This window comes from Stenella coeruleoalba (genome assembly GCF_951394435.1).
Source record: "Stenella coeruleoalba genome assembly, chromosome: 8".
NCBI classification, from domain to species: domain Eukaryota; kingdom Metazoa; phylum Chordata; class Mammalia; order Artiodactyla; family Delphinidae; genus Stenella; species Stenella coeruleoalba.
In genome coordinates, this window is record NC_137154.1 from 38,253,296 (window position 1) to 38,273,244 (window position 19,949).

The 19,949-nt window shown below is 50.7% G+C and overlaps 1 protein-coding gene across 10 annotated transcripts in view; it reads left to right on the plus strand.

Annotated features, from left to right (window-relative positions):
- The first annotated feature begins 4,190 nt into the window (after positions 1 to 4,190).
- Positions 4,191 to 19,949, plus strand: part of ABCC8 (ATP binding cassette subfamily C member 8) — a 77,093-nt gene continuing 61,334 nt past the window's right edge. For 8 of the 10 annotated variants that reach the window (XM_079928259.1, XM_079928267.1, XM_079928265.1 and 5 more), the window contains exons 1-6: positions 4,376 to 4,834; positions 6,119 to 6,260; positions 10,540 to 10,661; positions 16,148 to 16,314; positions 18,206 to 18,448; positions 19,338 to 19,526. In XM_079928259.1, the coding sequence (XP_079784385.1) occupies positions 4,687 to 4,834; positions 6,119 to 6,260; positions 10,540 to 10,661; positions 16,148 to 16,314; positions 18,206 to 18,448; positions 19,338 to 19,526 (1,011 nt within the window). In that variant the 5' untranslated portion in view covers positions 4,376 to 4,686. Of the gene's footprint in view, positions 4,232 to 4,375; positions 4,835 to 6,118; positions 6,261 to 10,539; positions 10,662 to 16,147; positions 16,315 to 18,205; positions 18,449 to 19,337; positions 19,527 to 19,949 lie in introns of those variants that run through there. The other 2 variants (XM_079928264.1, XM_079928271.1) reach the window with 2 other exon arrangements.

The following is a 19,949-nucleotide window of genomic DNA, read 5'->3' on the forward strand; positions in this document are numbered from 1 at the left end:
ACCCTGAGTGGGTGTACAGGCCGAAGACAAATGCTGGGTTGCTCTGAGGACTGAGGGGCGTGTTTACAAGAAGAGGCTGTGTGGAAGAAGGAACAGGAGATACAAGAAAACACACAGCAGAGGAGACTGCTGGGGCTGGGGGAGAAATAAGGGGTTTACTGGGTTTCAGTTGTGAGCTGTGCAAATTACGTCTTTCCCCGCCGCCCCATGAAGAGTTCAGTAAAGCCTCCTTTTTTTTTTTTTTTTTTTGCGGTACGTGGGCCTCTCACTGTTGTGACCTCTCCCGTTGCGGAGCAGAGGCTCCGGAAGCGCAGGCTCCGGAAGCGCAGGCTCAGAGGTCATGGCTCACGGGGCCCAGCTGCTCCGCGGCATGTGGGATCCTCCCAGACCCGGGCACGAACCCGTGTCCCCTGCATCGGCCAGGCGGACTCTCAACCGCTGCGCCACCAGGGAAGCCCTCCATTTTTAATCAATGCCCTGGGGAGCTGGATGTCTTGGGGATAAAATGAGGGGACGGGCTTGGCCTCAAAGAGAAACCAGGCCATGCGTGGAGTCGTCCTCTGGCCTGTGTTACTGTAGTGAGGATGATCTTGGACCAAAGCTTAAGTGGGCAAGAACAAGAACTTGATTTAATTTCTATTTCAAACCTCCATCCCTTCCAGGCTGGCAGAAAACGTTAACACTGGACTTTCTGGGAGTTCCTTCCCCGCCTCCCCAGGTAGGTAATGCCAAGAGACTAGGGAGGATTTATCTTGCTCCTGCATCATTCCTCCAGGCAAGTGTGGCGGAGGATCCCCTGTCTCTTCGGTCAGTCTGGTGGCCCTGCTCCGGGGCAAGGGAATCTTTCTTCAAAATAGCCCTTGTACGGATTTTCTGGCACAACTGACACCTAGCCTTTCCCTTGCTGGCTATCCACCTCCCCTGCCCTCCCAACACACACACACACACACACACACACACACACACACACACACACACACGCGTGCGCACTTCAGGCAGGTAGGGAGGCTGAGCACAGTCTCCTGATCTCAAGAACTCTCTTTTTGATACACCAGTTGTCTGTTCTCCACCTGGAATTTGCTGCACAGTCATCTGCCTGAAGGGAGAGCTGGGGAGGGGATGCGGGGAGAAGACATCTTTCCAAGTCAGTACAGATCGCCCTACTCTATTCTCTGTACTTCCTGCAGAGTATGTATAATACCATTTTTGGTTTTGTTTGTTTTTAACCATCTCACTATTGATTGGGGCTATTGAAAGGGTTAATTTCTTGAAATATCACCCCTCTCTATTATGTCACCATTATCACCTTGATGACCCTCTCTGTCATGGTCTCTGACACACCTGAGACAGGGCACTGACGCCTGAACAACATCAGAACTAGAAGGGACTTTTTTGAAGCCTTGTGCCAAGCTTTCCTTTCCATGCACAAAGGAGGGGACGGGTCCTGCCTGTGGCCACACTCACCTAGTGGGTCCGGGAGCGCAACAATCCAGGTCCATGAAATCCTTCCCAGGTTTTCCATTCTGCTATGAGGAAGGCTGAGAATTTTCAAAGGGGAATACCCTTGCTCCAAGCCTGCTCCCGAGGCGAATCCATCTTCCATCCCCCTGCAGCAGAAGCCAGCAAGAAACTCTGGGTGTGGGAAAGGGTTACTGAGACCCAGCCCTCCCCACAGAGACGTTGTAGCTCTGCGTCTGTTTCTGTTGCAGAAATAAAATGGTTTCATGCTTCACTGACTGCTCTACATCTATGCCTTGGACATCTTTCAGTGTCTGTGTACATAACCCTACTTTACTCTCTGTATTTGCCTCACAGTACTCCACATCATGGAATTATCATGTTGTTTGTTCGTGTGTTAGTTTTATTTTAACCAGCCCTCTATTGATGAGCATTTGGGTGTTTCCAAGTTCACAATCCATGTTACAGCAGGAGTCATTTCATGCCTCTTTATGCACCTGACTCCACACTTTTCGAGATAACACCCACATGATGGGCAGTGTGATGGGCATCCTCACTGGAAAGCTAGGTGTAGGAAAGGGTGGAATGTGCCCATAGTCACGCAGTAGGTTTGTGCTAGAGATGGCGAACGTGGTGCCCTCCTCCAGCCTCCTCTTAGTCCCAGGTGATGACCCCTTAATTGTCCTTTACACCTGGGTCCAGCTTGGGTTGGACCAGGCTTTTTGTTTATTTCAAATGGCCCAGAAGAGGCAAGTGTGTGGGATGTGCCAGGCACTGTGTGCTGAGTGCCAAGGAAGGGAAAGACCACTAGATAACCGTGATTGATTGATGGGGTCCCATGGGTGGGCACCCAGAGGGTGAGGTAGCCGGGACCATCTTCCAGGCTCACATAGCACATTTATACCCGTGACCTCATTTTAATCCTCTGGGGTCTGTATTATTATCTTCCCCATTTAGAAAAGAGGAAATTGAAGCACAGAATGGTAACTTGTCCTACATGACACAACTAGTAGTGGTAGAGCCAGGGCTGAGGACTTAAAATATATACATATCTACCACTGAAAGGAAAAACGGCACTGCTGAAAGTGTGAAAAGCTAAAATTATAACTACAAAAACAAAATGGCAAAGAAAGTTTGAAAAAAAACCTTGGAGCCGAAAACAAAAACCTAAAAGCAATTTTGTTAGGTGGCTAAGGGCACATCATCTCATCTCTTTGTTTGTTTAGTTTGTTTTGTTTTGTTATTTTGCCGTGCTTCGAGGCTCGTGGGATCTTAGTTCCCCAACCAGGGATCAAACCTGTGCCCTCGGCAGCAGTGAAAGTGCAGAGCCCTAACCACCGGACCATCAGGGAATTCCCCATCTCATCTCTTTGAACCTCAGTTGCTTCATTCTTACAGAAAGAGAATGGTAATAACAATAATTATAAACACAGCAACGGTAGCTAATGTATAATACCCACCACCCTAATGTAACAGCCATTTCCAAGTCTGAGCTTCCCCCGCAGGCTTGCATTCAAACATACATATTTAATATGGCTGTAATCAAAGGAAACACACGATTTTGTTTCTTCCTTTTTCACCTGACATTGTCTCATAAGCTTTTCCCACTTGACTACATAGACTCAGCAATCACTTTTTCAGTGGCTGCATTCACCCAGATTAATTAACTCCTGCCACCGGTACAGGGTATTTATGGCCACCAAGTTTTCACTATTTTGGCTGATACTGCAGGAAACATCTTTTGCCCTCAGAGAGATTCCCAAAAAGTCGAAGACTGTCTGAGGACTTTGAACCCTGAGCTCCTGCCCTCCCCAAGCTCTTCACTCAGCCCCACCTGCCCTCTGCTCTGGTTCCTGGTTCTGCCCTGGCCTCTCTCAAGTCCTAAGGCAAAGCTGAGTCCTTTCCTGACAGCGTCTTGTAAAGGCTTCCAGCCTCAAAGCAGCCTCAGAACAGGCTCAGAGAAGCTCATAGGGAAAAGGGCTGAAGAGAGCTTCCTTGATGACCCCCTAGCTCCTCCTGAGAACAGATACATTTACGCTCCATATCCCTAACTCAGAAATTTCTTCTAAAATCTAATCCCAAATCCCCTTTTGTCTTCTTTCTTCATAGGATGTAAACTTTTTTGGTCACAGACCTGTGAGAATTTCTCCAAAAAGTATAGGAAGGCATAATATTGTCTTTACGATTTCACCAGGTTCTTGAACTCCTTAAGCCTGTCTGTGTCAGGTTAAGGATACAGCCTAGGGTGACATTATCTCTTTCCACCCCTCTTGGCTGCCTTCCATTGCCTTCACTGGATACAATTCCACAAGCACCTCTTTTTCAACCTTGGGCCATGATCTAGTCTATCCATTCACCTGCCAGTCGCTGGAGGTGTCAATCATGTAATAGACGCATGCCTGAGGTAGATGGGGGCTGGGGAGTGCGGGCTGAAATTCGATGAGCTGAGTTCAAGTTATGCTTCCCTACTTGTTGGCAGTGAGACCTTGGGTCAGTCATGTAACCTCCCGGAGCCTTAGTTTCCTCACCAGAAAAATGAGAGCAATTAACCTGTACTTAGCAGGAGTATTGGAAGATTCCATTTGTGAAAGCGAGGGATACGCTGTAAAGCACCTATGAACGTCCCCCGCCTGGAACCACTTTCGAAAACCTTCGAAGCTCCCCCCTAGGTAATGTTTTTGAATGCTTTTCCTATTCATATGGGATGGGGCTTGTCCCACACTGCCCCACCAGGACCCTCCGCTCTAACTATACCCACGAGAGCCAGGCCCAGGTGAGCTCACACCTCAGACCCCGGGCAGGGAGGTCACACTCGAGACTCCGACCGCGCCCACTCCCGAGCCGCGAGGACCCTCCTCCTCTCTTCTGCACCCCTCACCCTCCCATCCAGACTCGAGCATGCCCACCCACCCAGCCTGTCGTCCCTGCTTCCCCAGCGCACGCGCGCAGCGGGGCACTCACAAGGCGGCCCCCAGCGCATCGTGCGGGCCGCCACAGCTGGAACTCGGCCCCAGCGCGGCCCGGCGGGTCGGGCTCCCCGCCACCCCTCAGGCCCCGCAGGTAGAGGAGCTGGGCGGGGTGGGAGAGCCGGAGCGCCAACGGGGCGGGGCCTGCGGGGTGGGGGCTGGGGCCTGACGGCCGGGCCGGGCGGCGGAGCTACAGGGGACAGAGCGCGGGAGGCGCGTGCAGCCAGCCGCAGTTGGAGCCCGAGCCCGAGCCCGCGCCGCCATGCCCCTGGCCTTCTGCGGCAGCGAGAACCACTCGGCCGCCTACCGGGTGGACCAGGGCGTCCTCAACAACGGTTGCTTCGTGGACGCGCTCAACGTGGTGCCGCACGTCTTCCTGCTCTTCATCACCTTCCCCATTCTCTTCATCGGTGAGCGCGCGGGGCGAGCAGCGGAGGAGGGGAGGACGGTGGTCGGGAGGGAGGAGAAGGAGGCGCTGCGCGCCGCAGCGCTCCGCGTCCCCTTGCAGCCAGGCGACCGCCGCTCGCCTCCCCCTTGGGTTCCCCTGCCCTGTGTTGTGCCCCGCGGTGCCGGCGCTCACACACCCGCACAGCCCTCACTCCCGGGGTGTCCCTGAAACCGCACGCACCACAACGGAAGCTCCTGACCCAGGGGACCCCCAAGTTTTGCCACCGCAGGGCCAGAGCTGGGGTGGAGAAAGGGGAAAGCAGGGGTCTCTGTACGCGCTGGATAGGTCGGGAGGGGGTCGGGCTGTAACCTCAGAGGCGCTGTGTAGGGAGCCGGGCCACCCCTCCCCCAAGGCACCCTTCTCGTCAGCCGCAGCTGGGCCCAGGGAGGAGTGCAGCCTGCTCCTCAGAGGCTGGGTGGAGGCCCTGCGAACCCTGTGCTTCCCAGGGGCTGAACCTGACAGTGGTTAGTAGCCTCCGGCAATCCTGGGGTTCCACTCGCCCTGATCGAGAAGAGGCTCCGCTTCCCCAGCTAACCACACCGCGGCACGCGCGTCTCCGGAGCGCAATTTCTCGGGCTCGGGGCAGAGCCGATCCGACTTAGCAGCGACCCGGACGGAGGCCACCAGCGCCCGTTTGAAAGCCCTACGCAGAGTTGAGCGTCACCGCCCAGACAGTTGTGTGTGCCTCTTTTCTAGGGTCCCCTTTATCTCTCTCCAAGACCTCGAATTTCTCAAGCTAGCTAGCTCTGTCAACTCATAGGGTGTTCCCTGCCTCCCCCAAAACGTGTTAATTTGCTCTAATTAAGAAAAAAGCAAATCTTAAGATTCATATACAGCTTTTGAGAAGAAAGGAAAAATTGCTACAAAATTAAAAAGAGGAAGATGCTGCAGAAGCAAAAAGTTGCTAGTTGTTGACAAAGACAACTAGAAATAGGAAGGAAGCTTATGTTCACATGTGTATCAAAAACTGTACCAGCATTTACACTGTTGCTCTCCACCACACGTTTATTTACGCGGTTATTTGTCACACAAGAAGTTGGCATATAAAATGGGTACCTGCACGTGTGGGCCTCTGTGGGTCCGGGGTTTCATGCAAGGACATTTAGTTCATGTGTACCAGACTGGGGCATTGTCATGGGGACACACCTCATCCCCACCATGGACCCAATGCCTACACCCTCCTGGGGTTCACGAAACCTCCTCCAGGAGAGCCAGGCTTCCCACCTCTTCCTGTCTCTCCTTGCAGGATGGGGCAGTCAGAGCTCCAAGGTGCACATCCACCACAGCACATGGCTCCACTTCCCTGGGCACAACCTGCGCTGGATCCTGACCTTCATGCTGCTCTTCGTCCTGGTGTGTGAGATCGCGGAGGGCATCCTGTCTGATGGGTGAGTGACTCTCAGAGGACCCAGGATAGTGGATCTACTCAAGGGTGCTTCCTAAAAGGCCCAGGGAGACCCCAGCTCAGCTGCATTCCATGAGCCAATATCGTTTCATTTGCTGATAAATCCAGCAACTGTTTACCCAACATCTGTGTGCCAGGCTCTCTGTGCCAGGCACTGGACAGTGAGGACCAGGCCCTGCTCTCAGTGCAGCAGGGTGGAGGGGACCCAGATCTGCACACCAAGGCCTGGTGAAATAATCCTAGAGCCTATTAGAGTGGATATGCCCAGCCTCTCCCACAAGCTGCTGGGATTACCTTCTTGGAGGGAAAAAAATCACTCTTGCTTAAGATCTTTCCTTGGTTCCCAGTTGTTTACAAGGTCCTAAGTCCTCAGCCTGGCATCCAGGTTCCTCACAGTCGGCCCTCCCTCTCTCTAGCCTCATTCCTATGGGCTTTCTCCCCATGCCCACCTTGCCTCTGGACCTCACAGCATAGTCTTCACACCTCTGCCACAGCATAGGTCATACTGTATGTTAACATCTATATCTATTTGCAAACTGTCTCCTGCCTAAGTCAGAAAGGCCTCAGAGTTGGAATCTGCATGTTATTCATCTTTGTATGCACAGTGCAAGGCACCTGAGAAAGCTCCGTAGACCCTTAGGGACTCCTTAAGAGAATAAATGAAATAACGTCACAAGTAAGTACTATGGGAGGACAAAGGAAGGCACAGTTGGGCAAGCTTCATGGCTGAGGGGACTTCTGAGCAGGATCTGGAAGGATGACTAGGGTTCTGACAGGCAGAGGAGTTCCAGAGAGGGAGGGCCAGCGGGGAGTCGTGAGAAAGGTACCGTGGGCGAGTGGGGAGTGGTGGGAGGGGAAGCAGGCAGGGTGGGAGCAGTGCAGCAGTGCGGCGGGGCTGAAGCATGAAACACGTGGGAGTGATGGAGGCTGAGATTTGGAAACTGGGGGCATCTGCAGGAAGGCTTCACATGCCAGGCTGAGTGTTTGGGTTGAATTTTCTAGGCAGTTTGGAAGAGATGTAATCAGCACAGCACTTTTAGGTGAGAACTTGAGGGCAGGGTGGAAGCAGGGAGAGGCTGGAGGTAGAAGCAGCGCTTAGGATTGATTGCAGTAGTCTAGGCGAGAGATAACTGCAGCCAAAAGTGGTGTGTCAGCAGTTGGGGGTGCAGATGAGGAGGAGATGAAGCAGCCATCTCACTAAGGAAGAATGGAAGGATCGGCAAGGCTCAGTGACTGCCTGGGTGAAGGGGTGGTGGAGGGTGCTGGACATTTGGCTTAAATATTTGAGGTCCAATCCCTCTGAGCTGGAATCAGACTATGCCCAGATTCCACTCCTGCCAGCCCTGGCTCCTGCAGCTGGACGGCAGGGGGATGGGATCCTCACCCCCACCAACACACACACTGCCTCACCCTCCCACTCCCAATGTCCCTGCATCCTGGCTTCAGCAGTAATCTCTGTGATAACTGCTTGCCTTGGGCCTCCTCCTGGCTATCAAAGCCCTCAGATGAGCAGGACCAGAATGCATACTGCCACATAACTAGCAGGTGACAAGTCCGCCTCCCGCCTTCCATCCCAACACCCCTTCCAAAGCAGCACAGATGCTAGAGATGGGAGGGATGCCTTGTGAGCCCTCCGGCCAGAATATACTCACCCGGCTGTAATGAACAAAACAACAGAGGGGAAAATACCCTTCCAGCAGAGAAGGTAGACCTGGGTCTTTGCTAGCATTTCTGCTATGCCACGCACCAGCTGTGGGACTTGGGACAAGTCACCCAGCCCTTCTGGGTCTCACTTTCTCTACCTGTGAAATGAGCATCATAAGCCCTGCCTTGCCTGCTTCGTAGGGCAGTGGAGGATGAAATTAGAGCATAGACAGGGTGCAGAGTGCAGAGCGGCAGAGCCCTGGGCAGCTAGTATATTCCCAGAATGTGCGAGACTGGATAGAATACGGCTGGGGACTCTGTCCTGCTGGCTGTGCAGCAGGCCCTCCTGTGTGGGGCAGCACCTGGATCCCAAACCTCTCCAGCTCAGTGCAGATCGCCGTCTCCGCCCCAGAGAGCAGGTCAGCTCCTCCATAGGCACTTATCCGGTATTTGCTGGTTTCCATCTGTGGCCTGCACCCCTGGGCAGGGGAGCATGAAGGAGGATGGGAAGGGGAACGGACATGAGGAGAAGCCACAGTCCCTGTCCTGAGTTGGCCGACTTGCCGGAAGTGTACGGGGCAGATGACAGAGGGGGGCCGTTAAAGCAGTGGCCTTCGAACTTGAGTTTAGTTTAAGGTAAGCCTCATTTAGTGATTAAGTAAGGCATCTAACCTGTAGGGCTTCTTGTCTTCCTTTAAGTATTATTTCTCTGTGATGCTCTGAATTCAGAACAACCAAAGCAGTATAGGTTATTTAGAATTTTTTTTTAAATATAGAATGTTTTCCCAGACCACCATACACTGGAAAAAGCCGTATATAAAACTTTTACCTAATTTCTTATCTAAGTCGGTGTATATTATTCAGTAAAGCAGCCAAAATCTATTTAAGTCGTGTCATAAAATACTTATTTCAATTATGGTTATTCACTGTCTTATTTCATCTTATAAAATGTTTATCATTTCTACTTTCTATTGCAAAAAAAAATGAATGTACTTAAACTTATGAAATAACATTTTGGATGTCACTTAAAAATGTACACAGGAGTACAGAGTTTTTCAAAATTATTTCAAGGAGGACAGAGGCAAGCATTTTGAAGACCTCCTGGACAGGGTGTTGGTTGTTTCCAGTGCCCCCACGAGTGACTGCCTTGTACCTCCTGTAACAGTGCGAAGACCTCGCACTGAGACTATCCACTAGTCAAGCTTGAAGAACGTCAACGTGTACAGTCTCATTTAACAAGAAATCTGGAGGCCACCTTTTTTAGTTGTTGTGGTGGCTTAGTAATGGCATCAGGAACCCAGCTTCTCCACATCTTTCTATGCCATACTCTGTGTGTCCACCATATCTTCTCTTATGGTTACAAGATGGCTACCCAGCTCCAGGCATCAACTAAGCAAGGAAAAAGGGGGCATGCTGCCCACAAGCCTCTTCTTTATGCAGGAGATCATCTTCTACAGACATTCCTGACATCTCATTGGCCAGAATTGGGTTGTATGGCCACTCTTAAACCAATCACTGACAAAGAAGTGTGCAATTGCATGGCTGCTTGAACCAATCACCATCCATTCCCTGGGGCTGGGCGCGTTGCTGCTGGAGCAAACTTGTGGTTCTTCTAGCGAGGAAAAAGGGAAACACACTGCCTCTATGCTATATCCTAGTCCCACCAGACCACTTGGGGTCCCAACATGGCTCTCCTCATGCCCCCCACCTTCTCCGTTGAACTCCTGCTCATCCTTCAAAGTTCAGCCTTGTGCCACCTCCTCTGTGAAGCATTCCCTGCTTGCCCACCCTCCTCTGTGTGCTCTCAGCCTTCTGTCCATCTGCAATACCACTTCCCTAGACTGCCTAGTCAGACAGTTAGCTCTGAGCATGGTTGCTTCCTTCCCTACTGTCAGCTTCTTGAGGGCAGGGACTCTTTGCACACCGGATAGAAGGAGCAGCGCAAGCAAGGGCAGCACTGAAGCAGAAGACTGGAGGAGGCCTCCTGGGAATGGAGGGGTTCCTAACCATAGCTTCACTAGAAAGAGCAGGCTGGGCAGTGCTGGAAAAAAGACTTGAGGCCACATCACCTGTGCCTTTGAGTTTTGCTTTCTATAGAAAGGAGCCTTGGAAGGGCTTGACCAGGACCAGGCAAGTCGAGCCTCCTCACCAGTCGTGGAGAAGCTGAGTTCTGGGAGGGAGCTCTGGCTCCCTATGGGGCTTATCACCAGACCAGAGCCCACCTACTGAGGCCTCTGTAGGGGGATAAGCTGGTTCTAAGCCAGAAGCTTTGCAGCTGCGACTGCCAAGGCCAGCTCCCCTATGCCAGATTCTGTAAGTGTGAACCCAGAGAGAGAAGGCCATGAATTTCAAAGCCTGAACACTGAGCTCTCATAGCATCTCTGTGTGAACGCCTGGGCCCCTTAGTTGACAGGTGTGTTTGGGGTCTGGGCTGGGCAGAGCTGCCAGCATATGCTGTGGAACGATACGGTTATGTGTGTTCTGGAGTCCCCACTGTGTGCTGGCCCTAAGCACGAGGCCTGGGCCACTCTGTTAGGGTACCACGCAGCTCATCTACATTTTCTCTCTCTCTCTCTCTCTCCCTCTCTCTCTCTCCGTCTCTCTTGCCCTTATCTCAGGGTGACCGAGTCCCGCCATCTCCACCTGTACATGCCGGCCGGGATGGCGTTCATGGCTGCTGTCACCTCTGTGATCTACTATCACAACATTGAGACCTCCAACTTCCCCAAGCTGCTGATTGGTAGGGAAAGGGGAGGAGTGGGAAACGGGGAGGGATAGGTACTTCCATTTGTTCCTTCAGATAATGTTTGCTGAGGACTTACTATGTGCCAGGCACTGTTCTAAGTGCTAGAGGTTCAGAAGTAGAGAAGAAAAATGCTTGCCATTGTGGAGCTTCCAGTCTGGTGGAGGAGACGCACAAGCAAAGACAGTAAACAGACAAACAAGTAGTGATGATGCTATGAAGAACATAGAGCTGGGAAGGGGTAGAGAGTGAAGGCCGTGTTGCTGTCTGTATAGGATGCTCAGAGGAGGTCTCTGGTAAGAGTGAGCATGCAGATATTTGGGGGTAGATGTTTCCATGCAATGGCGCAGCAAGTGCAAAGGCCTTCTGATAGGAACAAACTTGGCAAAGAGGCTAGTATGGTCGAAGGCAAATGAGCCCAAGGAAGAATGGTAGGAGATGAGGTCAGGGGCCAGGAGAGGAACAAGGAAGACTCCTAGGTTTTGGGCCAGAGTACATGAGTGAACAGCAGTATTAGTAACTGACATGGCAAAGGAGCAGGAGTTGGGGTGTTTAGGCCACAGCTGAGTTTGAAACAGCCAGCTCAAGTGTCAGGCGGTCAGTTAGATAAACAAGTTGGGCGTTCCAGAGGAGGTCTGATAGTCACGGCTTCCTAGGTGGCATCTTGAGCCCAAATGAGGTAACCTGGAGGAAAGAGAAGGGCCCCAGGACCAGAGCCTGTGGTTTGCCAACATTTAGGAGTGCCCGCTTAGACCTTCTGACACCATGTGGCCGGGGTCCCAGTCAGAAACAACAGTGATGGATGTTGACATTTACTGAGTGTGTGCTGTGTGCCAGGCTCAGTGCTAAGCTTCCTCCGTGCATTATCTCACTTAACCCCCCCACTCTCTCTCTTGTACTGTTGCTATCCCCATTTTACAGATGTGAACACTGAAACTCAGAGAGGTTACAAATAATAACAGTGAACACTCATTTAGCACCTGCTACGTGTCAGGCACGATCCTAAGCATTTTACATATTAACTCATTTAATCCTTACAACTCTATGAGGTAGGTACCATTATTATTTCCCTTTTATAGACCAGGAGACCGAGGCTCAGAAGTTAAATGGTTTGCACTAGTCTCACCAGCTAGTCAAGGGCCACAGCCAAGTTTTTGTTTTTGTTTTTTTTTAACATTTATTTATTTATTTGGCTGCACTGGGTCTTAGTTGTGGCATGCGGGATCTTTCATTGCGGCGTGTGGGCTCTTCATTGCGGCACGCGGGCTTTTTTCTAGTTGTGGCGGATGGGCTCAGTAGTTGTGGTGCACGGGCCCTCCAGTTGTGGCGCACGGGCTTGGTTGCCCCACGGCATGTGGGATCTTAGTTCCCTGACCAGGGATCGAACCTGCATCCCCTGAATTGGAAGGTGGATTCTTAACCACGGGACCACCAGGGCAGTCCTCAGATTCAGGTTTAGATCCCAGGAGTCTGGCACCCAAGGAGGCTCTTAAAAAGGCCGAGACTGTGTGTCTAAGGGTCCTCAGACTGTGCGTAGGCCAGAGGTATAAATCCACAGATCTGCCTCTGTGTGAGGCTCAGTCTGCATGTCTAAGGCCGGGGCTGTACATCTGCCTGTTAGGCTGTGGTCAGACCGTGTGTCATTAAGTCAGACTATGATTTGTAGGAATCATAGCATCTAATTGACATCTGGAGTCTGGAACTCTCTGTGCTAAGCCAGAGACAGCACGGTGTCATGAGTGGGCAGAGAAAGTTTCCCAAGCTGATCACAGGTCTACCTTCCTGTGTAAGGCGGGAGCTGGCTCCATCAGGATTGTCCAGATGATGCCCCCACCCCAGGGTCCCCCAAGTGAGTGTGGTTGGGGGACTAGGGGGCAACAGATGGAGAGGTGTTAAATACAAGCTTCGGAGAGCCTCCCGCGCCAGCGTCTGAAGCAGCTCCTCATGCACAGAGACCTCTCATTAACCACGAGGCCTGGCTGACCGGTGCCCCTGGAAACACCCTGTCTGGGCATCTGGCGAGTTCATTTTCTCATTCTCCAGAAAGAGCATAATGTTCTCTCCGCAAAGCACAAATGACCACCCATGGATTGACCAGTCCTTCTCCAAGGAACAAAGACTAACTCCCCCCTTTGGTAGAGCTTTGCTCTCCACAAAGCCAGAAATTCTAGAACAGGGAAAAGGGAAGAGGATGCACCCCATGAGCTGCAAGACAGCAGGTATTAGGGGAATAGCTGGCCCTTTGAGGAAGCTACTGTCCGGTCACAGGTCTGGAGTCCTGCAGAAAGGTGACCCATGATGCGGCTTACATTGTCCCGCGAAGTAACCTTGTTCCTGGACCCAGGTGAGATCAAAAGGTGTTCTGTGAGAATGTCATGTTTGAGCTGAGAACTGAAGGATAGGTAGGAACTAACTGCGAGAAGGGACAGGGGAATGCTTCAGACAGAAGGAGCAGCATGTGCAAAGGCCCAGAGGCAGAAGATGCAAAGCACATTAGGAAATCTGGGCAAAAAACAGCAGCTGAAGTGCAGAGAGCAGAAGGGAGCTGAACTTTGAAGGTTGGAGTGACAGGTGGGGCAAGACCTTGAAGGCCACACTACAGGCGTTATTCTTTATCCCAAGGGTGATGGGAAGTCATTGAGGATTGGGATGTGTGTGTGTATGTGTTTACATATGCATAACATAAAACTTACCATTTTAACCACTTTTAAGTGTACAGTTCAGTGGCACTCAATACATTCACATTGTTGGGTAACTATCACTACCATCCGTCTCCAAAACTCTTTCATCTTCCCATTAAACAAACAATAACTCCCTTCAACCCCTTGAAACCATCATTCGATAATACTTTCTGTCTCTATGAATCTGTCTACATCAGGCACCTCGTAGTACAAGTGGAATCATACACTATTTTGTCCATTTGTGACTGGTTCATTTAACTTATTATATTCTCAGGTTTCACCCATGTTGTAGCACGTGTCAGAATGTTCTTCCTTTTTCAGGCTGAATGATATTCCATCGTGTGTGTGTACACACACACACACACACACACACACACACACACACACACCATATTTTGTTTATCCATTCATCCATCAATGGGCAGTTGGGTTGCTTCCACCTTTTGGCTATTACAAATAATGCTGCTATGAACATGGGTGTGTTGAGATCATATTTGATTAAATGTATTGTTCTACGGAGGCTAGGTTGGAGGAGGGCAAGAGGGGAAGTGGGGAAACCATGAGAAAGCTCTTAAGGCGGTCCAGGGGAGACATGATGGTGACCTGACCCAGGTGGCCACCCAGATGGACAGAAGTCAATGGATTCAAGATAATTAGGAGGTAAAATAGAATTTGGTAATATGTAGGATGTGGGGATGAAGGAGAGGAAAGGGAGGGAAGAAGCAGAGGTAATGGGAATTCAGAGTTTAAAACTCACCAGCAGCCCCTGTGTTTTACTACTTTCTTTCCTTTCTCCTGTTCTCTCGGACATGCACTAAGCTTTTACCGAATGCTGCTGTGTCTGGCAACAGGCTGAGGGCTCAGCACTGTAGGATGGGACTGTGGAAATAACCCCTGGGCTTAGTCCTGGGTCCTCAACTAACTCCCTGTGTGACCTTGGACAAGACCCTCAGGCTCTCTGATCCTCAGTTTCCCCATCTGAACAGGAATAGTAAGTCCCTGCCTAAGGCATAACGTTCTTATAAAGATCGAATCAAACCATATCTGTTACGTGTTAGCGGCAAGACCAATCTGAGACATATTTTAAAGTCTTGGCCTCAGGAGGAACCCTCACGAAGGTCTAAAGAGGTTCTGGTGCCTGGGATAGAGTCTGTTGGGAGAGTATAGGTGTGGATGCAGGGGAATGTCCCCCAGCTAGGGGATTCCTTGTGACCTGGAGACCTGGCCCAGCTGAGGGACATCATCCCAGTCTTGAGGGCTGGGACCAGAAGCGGATGCTCCTGCCCTCTATCCTAATGCTCTCACTCAGGTGGCATTTGTCCCTCCCCAGTTCAATGTCTCAACCTAGTTCCCAGCCCAGAGCCAGGCTGGGACAGACCCCAGCTTTTGTCCCCAAGAGATGCCCTGGCATTTATGTCCTGGCCCTCCTAGGGATGAAGGCAGGGTGACAGTCTCCTTCCCTCTCTGTGATTCCTCTAGAGAGGAGCTCTAGGCATTTAGGCTGACCTTATATCATATATAAGATCATATATATCATATATTGCAGAGCGTATGACTCTAGGGGGTAATTGGGGAAGGACTGCCTATGCTAAAGCACCCCCTAAAGGGGGACTTAGTTACTGCTGTCTTTTGTTGTCACCAGCTGACTGTGGTTTACTGGTGGATTTGGATGGGGGTGGTGGGAATTTACAGGATAGAATCCACAGATGGCTCCTGGTATTTATGGTCCAAGGTCTGAAATCTGGAGATAACAAATATCTTAACAGCTGATATCCAAAGAGCGCCCACTGTGTGCCTGGCTCACTGTGCTAAATGTTCTCCATGCATTGCTCATGACGACTTTTGAGGTAGTACTATTATTATTCCCATTTATGGATGAAGAAACTGAAGCCTAGATGGGTTAAATGACTTACCCAAGGTCACATAGCTATTAAGTCAGAGGATCTGTGCCCAGGGGTATCTGGCTGCAGGCCCAGCTCTAACCACTATACACACTGCCTCTCAGGACTGTGACTCATTTTTTTGTATCTCCCACTCCCCAGGCTCCCTGAGGAGCATCATCATGCTGTAGTAGACTCTGGACTTGGGGGCCAGGGACCTAGGCCCTCACTCTCTGCCTGTCACTAACTTGCAGTGAGCTTGGGCATGTCACCTCTCTCTGGGCCTCAGGTTCCTCATCTGTTAAATGAAAAGGCTAGATTGAAGGACCTTTAAGATCTTCCCAGCTTGGGGATTCCGCAAGGAAGCCATTGTAGGGTGGAGCCTACGTGCACAGGCTCTGGCACTAGGCTAGTCCGCTTAATGGCTGTGTGACCTTAGATCAGTTACCAAACCTTTCTGAGCCTCGATTCCCTGGTCCGTTAAACTGAGCATGACGCCAGGACTTCCTTCACAGGCTAATATAAAAAATAAATGAGATAAATATGTTTAAAGTGCTTATTTGGTATGGTGCCTATAACTTAGTTAAATTCAAGAAATAATTCCACTATTTTTCTTCTTATTTATTGTAAAGGGAAGTTTGGCTGACCACCTTGACTTATAAGATGATGATTATTTTTGAACATGCCTATCATGAACGTTTTAATGTATGCACGGTCGTCTCAAAATTACATGCTCATATATTCACACACACAGACACCCCCTTACTCAGAAATGTGCATACTCACACCCATAACACTTGCCTGTCCGCACACACACCTCTTCCCTGACACACTTATTTTCTGTCCTCTTCCACACAGTTGCACACACACACGTGAATATGTGCACACACATCCTCTGTGCTCTCTTGTCTCCCCTCGGCAGCCCTGCTAGTCTACTGGACCTTGGCCTTCATCACCAAGACTATCAAGTTCGTCAAGTTCTACGACCACGCCATCGGCTTCTCGCAGCTGCGCTTCTGCCTCACGGGGCTGCTGGTGATCCTCTACGGGATGCTGCTCCTCGTGGAGGTCAACGTCATCAGGGTGAGGGTAAGCAGGCCGCTCCTGGGCTGCCACCCACCTGAGGACACACCTGGGCCAGGGCGGGGCTTCTGACCCGTGTCCTGCGCCTGGGTGTGGGTCCCCACCCTCTTCTTAGCCAAACCCTAGAAGGAGTCAGCTTCTTTTACCTGCTCCCAAAAGGTGAGTTGAGGCCAGTGGGAAAAGTTTCAGGAGGAACATTCCATCTGGCCCAGCTGCCCTCTACCCCAGGCTCCCAGGGGGAGAGGAAGTGACAGCTGAGGCTGTAGGAGTCTGGGTTTAATCCCATAGAGAGGAAATAAAAGCTTCAGGTACTGGCTTCTCTGAGTTTGTTTGATTTTTTTTTCTTTTTGAGGTCAGGGAGGCTTATTTTAATGTATTCATATAGTTACACATGAATGAGTAAATGTGGTAAATGTGGCTGCATACATGTCTTTTTTTTAATCATTTTTGCTTGCCCCCTTTCCCTCTCTGAGCGTCATACCCTCCCCTCCCCCAACCTTTCCCTTCCCAGGTAACCCAGATTAACAGCCTAGTATGTGTCCTTCCATTTTTTGCTTTTATTAATATAATACCTTTTATTATACCTCTTTTAAATACCTCTTTGCTTTTATTAATATAATTAATATAATGTGTTAAGAATTTCTTCTTAACACATATAAGTATTGTTTTTTCTTTCAATATTAGTTTTATAAAAATGGGATCATATTATACATAGTTTTTCACAGCTTGCTTTTCTCATCTAACAGATATCCCTTGTGACTCCCTCCAAGTCTGATATGGTTAATTTAGCTTCCTTAATGGCTGCATAATATTCCATCGTGTGGATGAGCCATAATTTATTCAGCCATTACCCTATTGACAGGCATTCACTTTGTTGCCAACTTTTTTTTTTTTTTTTTTTTTTTTTTTGCGGTACGCGGGCCTCTCACTGTTGTGGCCTCTCCCGTTGCGGAGCACAGGCTCCGGACGCGCAGGCTCAGTGGCCATGGCTCACGGGCCCAGCCGCTCTGCGGCATGTGAGATCTTCCCAGACCGGGGCACGAACCCGTGTCCCCTGCATCGGCAGGCGGACTCTCAACTACTGTGCCACCAGGGAAGCCCCTGTTGCCAACTTTTTACCTTCATAAATAATGGCATATTCAACATTCCTATATCTTTATGTATTGCTGCTTTTATTTCTATGGGAGAGAATCCAAGGAGTGGAGTTACTGGCTCAAAGGGTCTGTGTATTTTAAATGTTAATTGATGCTGCAGATTACCTTCTGGAAATGCTGTAACCTACCAGCAGTGAATCAGAAAGCGCTTTCCCTTTCTCCAACCAGCAAGGGGGGCTATAGCCGTTTCTAATTTGTGCCAGTCTGATGAGCATAAAGTGCTCCTTTGATCTGCATTCTCTGACTCCTCTGCTTTAGTTGGTGATTTGCAGGCTATGGAGGCTTCTATATTCCCTACGTCCACTGACCCTCACATCATCCCCTTTTTAGATGAGGATACACTTTAGATGAGATGTGTCCAAAGACGCCTTGCTAGTAAGCGGAGGAGGCAGGATTCAAACCCAGGTCTGCATGACTCCACATTCTGCAAACCCTACATGAAACACAATGGCATCTTCAGAATTGTAGGAGAAGATGGTATATGGGAGATTCCTGCTCCTCCCCAACCCAACCCACCCCAGGGGATTCAGAGTGGCCCTCGATGAAGGGTTATGAGTCAGGAGGCCCTGGCACTGGTAGCCAAGAGGAGTTGGGGGGATCCTCTTCCTGGGAATAGGCAAATGATGGCCCCATCTATTAGAGGTCAAGGGTGGGATGTCACAACCCCAGATCTTTGCCGAGGCAGAATGGAGGGTGGTGAGAAGGTGCACTTACCCATCCTCAGTGACCCGTGTGCCCCACAGAGATACATCTTCTTCAAGATGCCGAGGGAAGTGAAGCCCCCAGAGGACCTGCAGGACCTGGGGGTGCGCTTCCTGCAGCCCTTCGTGAACCTGCTGTCCAAAGGCACCTACTGGTGGATGAACGCCTTCATCAAGACTGCCCACAAGAAGCCCATTGATCTCCGAGCCATTGGGAAGCTGCCCATTGCCATGAGGGCCCTCACCAACTACCAGCGGCTCTGCGAGGCCTTTGATGCCCAGGAGGTCAGTGGGGGCATGGCCCCACCATCCATTCCCTGCCCTCTAGTTTAGAGTCACAGATGGGGACATCAGAAAGTATCAGGTCAAACCCTTGATGGGACAGTGGGGAAACTGAATCCCAGTGAGAGGAAGAGGCTTGCCCTAAGTCACACAGTGAACCAGGGACAAGTCCAAGACCAAAGACTCATAGGACAGCCACAGCTGGAATGGCCCTCACAGTTTAGCTCGTCTGGTCTAACACTTTCATTGTCCATGTGGGGAAACTGAGGCCCTGAAGGGAGGTACTGATTTCCCATGCCCTGTGCTGTTCCTTTTGGAGCCCAGTGACTGTAAAGGTGGGAATTTTCATCCATTTGGAGAGCAGGGGCATTAGTAGCCTGATCCTTACAATAACTCTATGATTTGAGCTAGGCAGGCATCTTTCCAAATCACTGATGAGGAAACTGAGGCCCTGAGAAAGGCTGTGACCTCCCCAGAGCTGGCCCATGGCTGGTAGGTAGTAGAACCTGTTGCCTGACTCCCAGTCCAGTGCTCCTTTGCTGCTTCTGCCCTAGCATCAAGGGGAGACACTGAGGCAGACACAGTGGCACTGGACTGGCATATTTACTCCCTCATTACAGTGCTGTGCTCGCCACATAGTCCCTGACCAGCTCTGTGACCTTGAGCCATCATCTGGCCTCAGTTTCCCCACCTGGACCATGTTGGGTCCCCATATGGACCCACACAACCACACACTTGGTGGTTCCATAATTTCTTCCTGGAGTTCACCTTTTTGCAGCAGATGCCACTGGGTTTCCCCAGGCAGCAGGAGCCAGGAGCATCCTGGGAGGCTGGGCCCTGCTGTGAACGGGCCCTCAGCCACTCTGACCTGGCCATGGGTCTCTTTGGACAGCGGAAGGACATGCAAAGCACACAGGGTGCCCGGGCCATCTGGCAGGCCCTCTGCCATGCCTTCGGGAGGCGCCTGGTCCTCAGCAGCACTTTCCGCATCTTGGCTGACCTGCTGGGCTTCGCTGGGCCACTGTGCATCTTTGGAATCGTGGACCACCTTGGGAAGGAGAATCGCGTCTTCCAGCCCAAGGTAGGCCACCGAGGGGTAGAGCAGGCACCCTTTGCAAGGTTTTCACTCACGGGTGAGAAAGGGCAAGAGGCAGAAGTGTGTGAGCTGTGGCTGCAACGGGGCAGCTCCTTATGATGCACAGAGCCCTTAGCAATATCCCCCTCTAGGAGATGCTCTGCATCTGGTCAACAGAAATGTTAGAAGGCAAGCTTGTGCCCCTAGAGGATTTATGGCGCCTTGCTCTTTTCACCATACCATAGTCACCATAATACCTCTCTCAGTTACGTCATCATTCGGAAGGTTGCAGGAAGTGCATTTGTTTATCCAGTGTCTAGAGCTTCTATTTGTTAGCTTTTAGTTCATGTCATCTTAACAGACTCGAAATAACTTTTCCGGGATCTATCTTCTTCAGTTTTGTATATGCACAGCACTCAAGGTTCTGCA